General features: G+C 43.1%; 1 protein-coding gene across 1 annotated transcript in view; it reads right to left on the bottom strand.

The window, feature by feature from the left end:
• Positions 1 to 12,128, bottom strand: part of SEC16B (SEC16 homolog B, endoplasmic reticulum export factor) — a 269,950-nt gene that overhangs the window by 121,719 nt on the left and 136,103 nt on the right. Inside the window, exon 17 of the mRNA XM_040360362.1 lies at positions 1,713 to 1,850. Coding sequence (XP_040216296.1) covers positions 1,713 to 1,850 — 138 coding nt within the window. The remainder of the gene's footprint in view (positions 1 to 1,712; positions 1,851 to 12,128) is intronic.

The raw sequence follows: 12,128 nt of genomic DNA, 5'->3' as shown, positions 1-12,128 counted from the left end.
CAGGTTCTATTATCAACTCCCAATTAATTTAGGACGCGTTACATGCACCCGATTTTGTATCCACAGTACCACTCTGTGGTGATACAAGCTATTTCCATCTAAAACTGGTGGACATAATACATTTGTCAATGATAATGCACTAGGTGTTTGTGTCCTCCTGTGTGTTTCTTGCCATGTATTGAAGATTTCCCAGTCTGAGGGGGGCTACATCCCCAAGAGGCATTGCATATTGAAGCACTGTAAAAGTGAAAACCCCTGGATCTAACGCTGGAGTGTTTTTGAGAGTTTTGGTAGATGTCTAAGGGTCAATTTTAAGGGAGAAGTATGGCCAAAGCTATTTCAGCTATACTTCTCCTATGGATAACAGGAGTGCACCTCGATCTGCACTCCATTGACCCATTTTCAGCCGATAGCAGGCTAAAGTCCACTGTCAGCTGATGTCACTCAGCCGGTCCAGGCGCTGGATCGATCCTGACTGTACAGTTTAGATCCACCCAGATGTCTGGACCGGCAGCTCGCTCAGCCTCTCAGCAAAAAGGCTGGCAGACTGAGCAAGCTGCTCCCACCCCCTCTGCAGCCCGGTGCTTCAGTGAGCCCTGGACTGAGAGTCACCGGCTCTCTGCAGGCTGAGGACCGAGAGCCGAGCGATCAACGATGTTTGATCGCTCAGCCCTCGGTCTTAGAGGCGGTGGGGGAAACTGTAGTTGGGATCGGTGCTTCAGTGATTTAGGAGAGTATGTATGTTTATTTTTTTTAAAAGCCATACTTCTCTTTTAATCAAATGATTTAGAAATGTATTCTGAGTAAACAAAATCCTCTTTATTGAAGCTCATATGACAGGTGGTTAACGGATGCAGCAGGGGACACTGAGGTAGACGCGTTTCGCACAAATATTAGCACTTAGTCATTACCAGGTGACTAGGTGCTAATATTAGCATGAAAGGCGTTACCTTCTTGTTCCCTGTTCCATCTGTTAACCACCTGTCACATTAGCTTCAATAATTTTTGGAAAGGCAGCCATCCGGAATCACTTGCTTTATGACACACAGCATGCAAGCTTGGCTACCACCCAACTAGTGTGTGGGGGGATTAACTGGAGACTCGACTTCTTTGTCGCATCAAAAGTGTGTTGGATGAAAAAAAAAATCTTTGTGGTTGCTGAGTCTGGTGCAAGGTGTTGGAAAACCAACCTGAACCTATAACAGCTGATTAATATCTTTGTAGTTACCAGTGTATATTGCTTATATGGCCATTATGAATGCAGTACATGCAGTTTGAACACATAAAGGGAAACACACTCCAGAGACCAGGAGCAATCATTTTCCATTTTAAAGTGAAAATGCTGGTTCTTCAGCTGGAAGCGTTAAACACGTTTTACTGCAGGCCATTTGAGAAGAGAAGTCATTAATGATTAATGTTTATTCCCAGAAGTTTTATGTCAACAGGGAAATGGTAGAATTTCTGCTTAAAATGTGCCGGCAGTTTCCTTCCGAAATAATGTTTAGCTTTAAAGGAGCTTGGCTTTTATTATATATTTGGAGAAGAGCAGATGGCCTGTTTTCTACAGTTAACTCCCATTGACAGCAATAGAAATAAAGAAGAGGGAAAGTGCCATATCAGCTTTTCTGCTTGTACAGTATAAGGGCTATAATCTCCAGAGCCAGATTGCTGGTGCTTGGATATCTAAGGATGTCTGCAAGAGCCTGAGTCACCTTGATTAACTCTGATATCAGCACTGAAGATCCTGAGCCGGAGGAGAGGAGGACATAGGCAATGCATTCGCAGTAATGAAGGGCTAGGGATGTCAAGCCATAATCCAGCAGTCGAGTGGCATATAGGAATTTATACACCTGCAAGATGAAAGACAACAGCATTAAGTATTATTGTCTGACCGAGGTGCTTTACTTGCTCCCAATTATCATAAAATCATAAAATGGCCTTCAATAAGGAAGCACAAACTATTGTACTGGTGTGTTAAATACACTAACCCTCAGCAGCCAATGAGTAAATGGAGCGCCTACCACATTTGATTCATTTTATTACAGGTACTTTTATAGAGCTATGATTAAGCACTAATTTATAGTGCGAAACGCGTCAGTTGTTTTACTCCCGTGTTGTGTGCTGTGACTTGTAGTGCATTTTTCCTTTTTTTTTAAAAAAGACAACCATCAAGGTTTTTTGGAGTGCGGCTGTCCATATTTTCTTTTTCCATTTGTTACTTTTATAGCACTGTCAATTTATGCAGCACTTTACATATTTATTATACAATTACATTAGTCCCTGCCCTCAAGGAGCTTACAATCTAAGGTCCCTAACTCATATTCGTACATACTAGGGCTAATTTAGACATTAGCCAATTAACCTACTAGCAGGTCTTTGGAACGTGTGAGGAAACCCACAAATGGAGAACATGCAAACTCCTTGGAGGTAGTGCCATGGTTGTGATTTAAACCAGCGACCCTAGTTCCTGCTATATATGCACACACGCACATTATTATTTTTTTGTTTATATTGTCACCTAGGACAGCAGGGTTACATAGCCACCAACACTTCACCAATCAGTAGCATATTTTCATATATAATAAAAAGGTTCTAGACTGGCACCGTATCTACCATAGCAGTCCAACTTGCTCTCCCTGTAAAATCTGGTCATGTTTAGAACTACAATTTAACAATACTCTCCAACTAATACTAAGAGCCGGTTCACACTACCGCGACCTGGGGGGCGACTTGTGTCGTCCCAAGTCGCGCAACATGACAAATTACATGGAAGTGAATGAGAGCCGTCTTAATGAACACTAGTGAAGTCGCTCCGATTTCAGAAAAGGTTCTTGTACTACTTCAAGGCGACTTCTAGGCGACTTGCACCCATTGATTTCAATGAAAGTTGCCTCCAAGTCGAATCCCCTGTCTTAACTGAAGCAACTTTACAGGAAGATAAACTATTTTTCTCAGGCAAACCCCTCCCTCCCACAGAGCTGATTATTGTTTGATTGGCCACTGGCAAAGTCGCCTGTCCTGGAGGCGACTTGAAGTCGCGTTGTGAGTCGCCCCAAGTTGCGCTTAAGTCGCCTCGCAAAGTCACGCCCAGAGTCGTGTTGCCCCTGTATGAACCGGCACTAAGACGTGTACTAACACAGAGTAGCAAAGCTGCCTCCTTCAGCTTCACCAACCCAGCCTTGCCTTGAAGAAGTCTAGTGATTCCCTGGAGATGGTGTCAGCTCTGTATCCGTGGCCAATAACACCTCAAGGGAGGCAGACACTGACATGATGACGCCTCTACTCAAATAACCAGAGAGGCAAGTATAAAAAAGGTTGACAATGAGGCTACGAATTCAGCAGTGCTGTGTTACCCATTGATGGCCCCCCACAAGACATAAGGCATTGTCACAATCATTAGCAGGATCAACAACTAAATGCTATGTACACACTGGAAAAACCTTCCATGATATTGTAGTCAATTTTAAAGTGAAAAGAGCAAATTCTTTGTTTTTTCTGGAGCAGAGCTCTACTTTAAATGCTTTAAATTATTGTTTGAGTGCAATGTTCCTTAAATGTAAGAACATCTTTGCACAGATGTCAGAAATTAACAGGTGTCTTTTTTTACTAGCAGACAAAAAAATACCTATGAAAATTGTATGAGCCTGTAAGGGAGTTTTTAAATCTCCCTACAGGAGCAACAGCAGAAAGGTATTTTTGCACTGTGTGTTTCTAAATATTGCAGTGAAAAAGCGTATCAAACACTGTTACATTTGTTATGATGTAATTTGCCATTCTGGCTGCAGATGAGCGCTTTAGTTGATTACATATACAAGAAAAAAAGTTGCCTGCACAGTCTTAGCATTGTTTTTTCACATATTTGTAACAACACAATTAGGGACTCTATGTGATACCCTTTTTGTTTTTACGCTAACAGTCAGGCCTCGTACACACGACCGAGGAACTCGATGGGCGAAACACATCGTTTTGCTCGTCGAGTTCCTTGTTAGGCAGTCGAGGAACTTGGCGAGCCAATTTTCTCCATTCCCGTCAAGGAAAGAGAGAACATGCTCTCTTTTTGGCTCGACAAGTTCTTCGACAGTTTCCTCGTCGAAAAATGTACACACGACCGGTTTCCTCAGCAAAAAAAACCCAGCAATTTCTTGCTGGTTTTTGCAGAGAAACTCGGTCGTGTGTACGAGGCCTCACATTTTCAGGACAAGCTTTTTAGGGTCTACCCCTTTCTTCTCAGTCCAAGCAGTACTAGTACACAATAGTTTAGCAGAATTTAAAAAAAGTGACAAAGACGACACTCTCTTGGAAAAAAAAAAAAGAATACAGAGACCACATTCACATATCGCATAGCGGGAACAAGCAGTCCCACTGATTTTTGTCGTGCAATTCTGTCATGCGACAATCGTAATCGTGGCAGAATCGTACTGCTTTTGGGGTGCCAATGAGAATAATGGAACCCAAACACACGTCATGTAGATTCCCAGTGATTTGGACCTGTGGACAAAATAAGAGTAATTCTGCCAGCAATTCCAAATCACATAATGCAAATTGGGCCTTACTGAGATCCAAATTAAGGACCACGGTGCTTTAAATCAGTTGTAGAGGCTTTTTCCTAAAATAATAAATCTGTTATGCTTACCTGTTCTGTGCAATAGTATTGCACAGAGCAGCCCCGAACTTCCTTTTCTGGGGTTCCCCCCAGCACTTTTGACTCCTTCTCTTCTGTGCATGCCCCATAGCAAGACGCTTGCTCAGCGCTGCTCCCTCCGCACAAAATTTGATTGGCAGCAGCAGGAGCCAATGTCTCCCACTGCTGCCTGTGTGTCCTGTTAGGAGAGGAGTACAGACCAATGCTGCTGCAGACAGATGGATTGAGATAAGACTTGATGGCTGGGGGGGCGCAATATACCTACTGGGATATTTTTTGACCTAAACGCAGGGATTGCATTAAGGGAAACATTTCTTGCCTAGAACCACTATGAGTGGTGACCCCTAAGCCACTGTTCTGCCTAATGTTTTGTTCCCTTGTTTGGGTCTCTGTAGTCATAGTGGCATTTCCTGCTGATTTATTTATCTCTATCTATGGTTGGGTAGTTGTGTTAAGGCCAGCATGGGGGTTGTTGGTAAATTTGTTTCAGTCTTTCATCTTCAGTTATGATGGGTTGCAGCTCAGTGATTATCTTTCTGCTAGATTTTATGTGGTTTCTAGAGATACAAGGCTGTTTTTTTTTCACATTTTTCAGTAGCCACATACAATCCAGCACTAGAAAGCATGAGAACGATAATCAAAGAGCTGCAACCCATCATAACAGAGGATAAAATGCTTAAAGAAATCTTCCAACAACCCCCAATGCTGCCCTTCAAGCAATTACCCAACCTCAGATATAAATGAATCACAAGGAAACTTTATCCTGACTACAGAGAAACAAACAAGGGAACAAAACCTTGCAACAATAAAATCTACAAACTGTGCAGACGCAGCAAGCCATCAAAAAGTGTAACACACACAGAAAGAACCTTCAGTGTTACTGGATCTTTCATCGTCACCTACAGTAGTGTGGTGTACCTCGTTCATTTAAACAAGTGTACCCAGGAATGCTATATTGGTGAAACAGGACAGGCATTACAAAAATAATGATTCTAGATAGACACATCATAAAAAGGGTAGAATGCCCCACATAGGAGCAGCAGGTGAACAGGGATCCCCCACTCCTTCACAGCCAGGCACACTGAATCTTCACAGGCACACAAAGTCAGAAACCAGTCCGTAGCTTTGTTCTTGTTGTTTATTAGGGGGCTTAAGTGGTTGTAAACCCACTTTAAAATAAAAAATAGCACCTGCAAGACAAAGGCATAATGAGCTAATATGCATAGCATACTAGCTTATTATGTAATACTCACCTCAGATCGAAGCCCACGCAGCAGTCCTCGTACACCGCTCCGGCGGCTGACATCTCTCCCGGTGGGGAATCACGGCTCCGGCGCTGTGATTGGCCAGAGCCGCGATAACGTCACTCCCGCATATGCAGGCAGGAGCTGCCAGTCACGGCATGACCTCCTTTAGAAACAGCACTATCGCCGTTTCTAAAGTGCGCCTGCGCCGTTGTCTATGGTGCATGCGCCGTAGACATTGGCGCCCGTCATTATTGTAAATGTCTCCTAAAGTGTGGAGGTTTGGGAGATATTTTGAGCATCTACAGGTAAGCCTTAACCACTTCCTTACTGGGCACCTAAACCCCCTTCCTGACCAGAGGACTTTTTGCGATTCGGCACTGCGTCGCTTTAACTGACAATTGCGCGGTCGTGCGACGTGGCTCCCAAACAAAATTGACGTCCTTTTTTTCCCACAAATGGAGCTTTCTTTTGGTGGTATTTGATCACCTCTGCGGTTTTTATTTTTTGCGCTATAAACAAAAATAGAGCGACAATTTTGAAAAAAAATATATAGATTTTTTACTTGTTGCTATAATAAATAGCTAAATTTTTTTTAAACAAATGTTTTTTATCCTCAGTCTAGGCCGATACGTATTCTACATATTTTTAGTAAAAAAAAAAAAAAAAATCGCAATAAGCGACTGGTTTGCGCAAAAGTTATAGCGCCTACAAAATAAGGGACAGAATTATTATTTTTTATTATTATTTTTTTACTAGTAATGGCGGCGATCTGCGATTTTTATTGCGACTGCAACATTATGGCGGACACATCGGACACTTTTGACACATTTTTGGCACCATTCACATTTATATTGCAATCAGTGCTATAAATATGCACTAATTACTGTATAAATGTGACTGGCAGGGAAGGGGTTAACACTAGGGGGTGAGGAAGGGGTTAAATGTATTCCCTATATTGTGTTCTAACTGTGGGGGAAGGGGGGTGACTGGGGGGGTGACCGATCTGTGTCTCTATGTACAAGAGACACAGATCGGTCTCCTCTCTCCCTGACAGGACGCTGTCAGTGTGAGAGCCGGCAATGAGAAATGATCTCATATGTTTACATATGAGATCATCTCTCATTGGCCGCACAGATCGCCTAGCAAACGGCCACTCTGATTGGCCGTTTACGGCGATCTGTGATTGGCTGTGTCCAAGGGACACGGCCAGCACAGAAGTTCCCCGCTGCGCGCTCGGGAGCGCGTGCGGGGAACGCGAAAAGGGGCGGCCGTAAAAACACGGCGCCCCAGAGAAGTAGAACCACCCTGCGGCCGTATATAGTCGTACGGCCGTCGGGAAGTGGTTAAAGGAACACTAAAGGTTTGTTTTTTATTAGATCAATTGATTGCTGTAAGCTAGAGCATTTAAATATCACTTACCTCGTTTTTCCTTTTGACCTCCAAAATACAGTAATCCAGGTTTGAAAATGCCATTTCCTGTCTCTCCTCCTCTTCTTGCTTTCCACCAGCATCTGAGCCGTTTTGCATGGTGGAAAGCAGAATGTGCTCACCCCCTCCCTATGACTACAGCCCTGAGTATAGTTGATCTCTTATCCCTCACAGGCATGGATGCTAAGCCTAATGGGAACTGTAGTTCCAATTAGGCCATGATGTAGCAAGAATGAATGTGCACCGCAAACCAGGAAGTCAGTGAGAATAACGATTCAGGAGTGACGGAGGTGAATAAAACAGCTCGATTTCAACAGGTATCAAACTAGTTATAATGCAAAACATTACTTTTTACTTTATCAGCTACTGTCAGACTTTAATTTAAGAGGAAAATAATTTTGTCTTTACAACCCCTTTAACCTAGGCTTACCTGTAGGTAAAAGTTGTTGTACAGCTTTAACAACTTGGATGGGGATAGGGAGTTAATGGGATGCCCACTTGATTTTAACTTGAACTTCAGGGACAACTTCCTATACACAGACTCCTTTTCTGCTTTCCTCCTGCACACACTTTGTTCCTTTCCTGCAAAACTTCTGCTGATTCACTCCTGATGGAACTGACTTGTCAGTTCAGTAACAGCCCTTTACAGGCAGAAACAGTGTGCAAACTTTCCTTCTGCTTCCTCTGTGGCCAGTGATTCCAGCACCACTTCTTCAGGCAATCCTAGCCCATCAGGCTGCAGCTGCCTCCATGGGCATCCGCTGAATTTTTTTCAGTGGGGGGGGGGGGACGGACGCTTCGACAGCGATACAGAGTCGCGTTTTACCCTTTCTTCGACCACTAGTGGGGGTTAAAAGCCCCCCCCCACATTAAAATGTAAAAACACCCCACTGTGCCCCCTGCATCTTTCAATATCTCTTTGTCACTACTGTGTACTCCCTCTCCACAACTGCACTTCTGGACCCTTTACTTTACACAGCACCCCTTTCCCTTGACTGAAACACTACACTATATTGACAGTATATTTATTTCAGGTCTAAAAGAGGAACCTTTTGGAATGAGGGACAAATGGATTTGCTTCCAGAAGAGGGACAGGCACTCTAAATAAGGGACAACTAGAAACTATGCCGTAGGCTACAACTCTGTGTTGTGTTTGTTCTGCGTTTCCAGACTTGCTAAAAATACATCAGAAAATAGTCTAGTGTTACCTGTGGCAACAGATGTTGGAACAAACAAAGCACAGGCCTGGTAAACTATATACAACGGCGCTCCCCTCCTCTGTCCTCTGGCGCTTGTATCGTATGTCACGGAGCTGGGTCTGTGTGCAAGGTCCCGCCCCCTTAGTTTGGCTCGTGTGATAGGCAGAACACTAGAAGACTATCAGAGGAGCCGAACTAGGTGGGCGAGACCTTGCACACAGACCCAGCTCCGTGACATACGATACAAGCGCCAGAGGACAGAGGAGGGGAGCGCTGCAGTCGCCACTTAAAGCGGCCCCAGGGCCAGTTTGGCCCTGCTCCTGGCTCTCCCTGGTGATTCCAGGGGGGGGCAAACAACCCCCATTGCCCTATGGAGCGGACGCCCATGGCTGCCTCTACACCAGCCCACCTGGCTGACTCTTCAACAGCCCACCCCACTGTCTCTCTGGAGATCTCTCAGAGGAAAGAAAGATTAAACCCACCTCTGTCTTCAAGGGACACTGGCTACACTTGGCAGTCTCCCCTCTTTATCAGTCCCAACCAGTGTTGAATTACTCACTTTGCTCCTGTGCCTCCAGAAAAGCCTCCTGTCTTTGTGTTTTTGGCAGGATCCTCCCAGCACCCCAGGCAACTGGCCCAAGGCAGGACACCCCCCCCCTGGACTAGGGGGTACCCCTCAGGGTCACGGACAGCCTCCTCAACACTGTATCTACATCTTCCACCTGACTCCCCATCTGGAACGGCCAATGTCTATTTATGGGGTTGCCTTTGTCCCCTGGGGATTGACTGAGGCCCCATAAATATTCATGGCAGCTACTCCTAACCCCCACCCTCTATTTGTAGACGGTTCGCCAACCTTCCAGACACCAGGGTAGGGGCACCAGAGAGCTGATAGGATGAGTCACGCAGCCCTGAACTCTAATAACCCTGACCCAATTAAGACTCAAATTTACTGAGTTAGATGTTCCTACACTACACTTCTAGTAGCACACACTAGAGGGCGCTACAAAAGAATATAAGGAAAACACATAGGACATGTATTTCTTACAACCAGACCACTTTATAAAAGACAATAATATTTTAGTTTTTTAGGTAACTTTAAAAATGCTTGGTAAAGGAAAATCATTGAACTATGAAAGAGAATTCTGTTTGACACAAGGCATAACAGACTGAACATGGACTTTAGCTTTCTAAATCACCATCAAATAGTTTTATGACCATTCTCACCTCCAGTGGCCCATAAGGAGCGCCTAGTTTGCATGATCTAATCATAGAACAGTTTATTTTTTAATAACTCATATAATGACTAAAAATTTTTAACATCTTAAAGTTAAAAAATGTTAGTCATATTATCATTTATTTAAAAATCAAATGTGTGTGGCTGTGCACTGTGCAGAGCGCTGGACTAATAGGTTTCTATTAGGTCTGTCATTTTACAAGGACGTGATTAGAGCCTGAGGCTCTTTTAGCTTGTTTTATGTTGCCCTCAGGGGGCACAGAGCACTGCGCCCTGAACCCCTCCCACTTTGTGATTTTAGCGAATCAATATTCGCCTTCTCGTCCTGGCCAATCAGGACAGAAGGCTGAAGATTTGACACCTGGAAAGAAGACTGGGTTAACCAGGAAGCCACGGCCGCTGGAGGGCTCTGTTTGTAGGGTGAGTGCGGACCTGGAGGGGTTTGTTTGCGCCCCCAAAATTGTTTAGCACCAGCCGATACTGCTTACCTATGTTACTCTTTCCTCTCCCCTCAGATGCCATGGCCCATTCTTTATTCTTTGTCCGTCTAACTTTCTCACTTCTGTTACCCTATGAGGGGAATATTTTAAGATTAGAGCAGATAGGATCTAAAGCAGCTGTGCATGGCATCCAATCAGCTTCCAGTTTTTATTTTCAAAGTTTAACTGGCTGAAGCTAGAAGTTTATTGGTTGCTATGCACAACTGCTCCAGATTGGGTAAAGTTTGGGTATCAGTACTGTTTGGACTGAGAAGAAGGGTGCTGACCCTGGAAAGTTTGCCCTGATAATGTAACAGTGGTTGCAAATAAACAAAAATGTATCACAGCCAGTACTCAACTGTGTTGTTGCAAGAGCATCAATATGGCAAAAATCACCTTTTGTGAGAAATGCTCTCATATGTAGTTTAGTTATAAGCTTTATCATATTTTCCCACAAATAGAATAAGTGCAGATTCATCCAGATTTGGTAGAGGTAACACTTATAACACGGTGATAAAACCTTTCAAAGCCTGTCTGTTTCTTAATTGTCAATCTTGTTCTGACAAAGAGGAACTTGCACTTAAAAACAAGAGATTTACTAAAACTGATGCACACAGAATCGGAGCAGCTGTGCATTGTAACTTCTACTTTTCTTTGTCAAAGCTTGCCCCGCCCCTGATTACTAAATGCTGTTGTGCAGTTTGCGTATTATTACCATAAGTTACCACAACACAAAATGTGAATCCAGCCTGAATGTTCACATATGCAAAGATGACAAATAATATCAAAACAATGCTTCCAGGTTCAAGAAATGTGCATGCAATGATTCATTTTATAATATAAAACAGCCATAAAATTGCACCTCAATCAATCGTTATTTAGAGATGGTCACTACCTTTTTTTGTTTAGGCAGACTGCACATTTTGCAAGCTAGGATGAGCTACAGTGCCAAAGTATTCATTTTCCACATTTTGTCATGTTAAAACCAAAAACTAAAAAAAAAAAAAATAATTGTGATAGACCAACACAAAGTGGCACATTGTGAAGTGGAAGAAAAGTGATAAATGGTTTTCAATATTTTTTCAAAATAAATATGTGAAAAGTGTGGCGTGCATTTGTATTAAGCCCCCCTGAATCAATGATTTGTAGAACCACCTTTCGCTGCAATTACAGTTGAAAATCTTTTTGGGGATGTCTCTACCAGCTTTAACCACTTGCCTACTATGCACATACACCCCCTTCCTGCCCAGACGAGATTTAGCTTCCGGCACTGCGTCGCTTTAACAAACAAACAAAATTGACGTCCTTTTCTTACCCACAAATAGAGCTTTCTTTTGGTGGTATTTGATCGCCTGTGCGTTTTTTTTTTTTTTTTGGGGCTATAAACAAAAAAAGAGCGTACATTTTGAAAAAAAAAAACACAATATTTTTTACTTTTTGCTATAATAAATATCCCATTTTTTTAAAAAATATATATTTTTTTCTCAGTTTAGGCCGATACGTATTATTCTACATACTTTTGGTAAAAATAAAAAATTTGCAATAACCTGGTTTGCGCAAACGTTATATTGCCTACAAAATAGGGGACATAATGATTTTTTTTTTTTTACTAGGAATGGCGGCGATCTGTGTTTTTTTCGGGACTGCGACATTATAGCGGACACATCGGACACTTTTGACACATTTTTGGGACCATTGACATTTATACAGTGAACAGTGCTATAAATATGCACTGATTACTGTATAAATGTGACTGGCAGGGAAGGAGTTAACCACTAGGGGGCGGGGAAGAGGTTAAATGTGTATCCTGGGTGTGTTCTAACTGTGTGTGGAGAGGGGTGACCGATCTGTTTCCCTATGTACAAAGGACACAGATCGGTCTCCTCTCTCCTTGAC

The sequence above is a fragment of the Rana temporaria genome, chromosome 7 (assembly GCF_905171775.1).
Source record: "Rana temporaria chromosome 7, aRanTem1.1, whole genome shotgun sequence".
Taxonomy (NCBI): domain Eukaryota; kingdom Metazoa; phylum Chordata; class Amphibia; order Anura; family Ranidae; genus Rana; species Rana temporaria.
The sequence above is the reverse complement of the archived record's forward strand: the minus strand, read 5'-3'. Positions and strand labels throughout refer to the sequence as shown.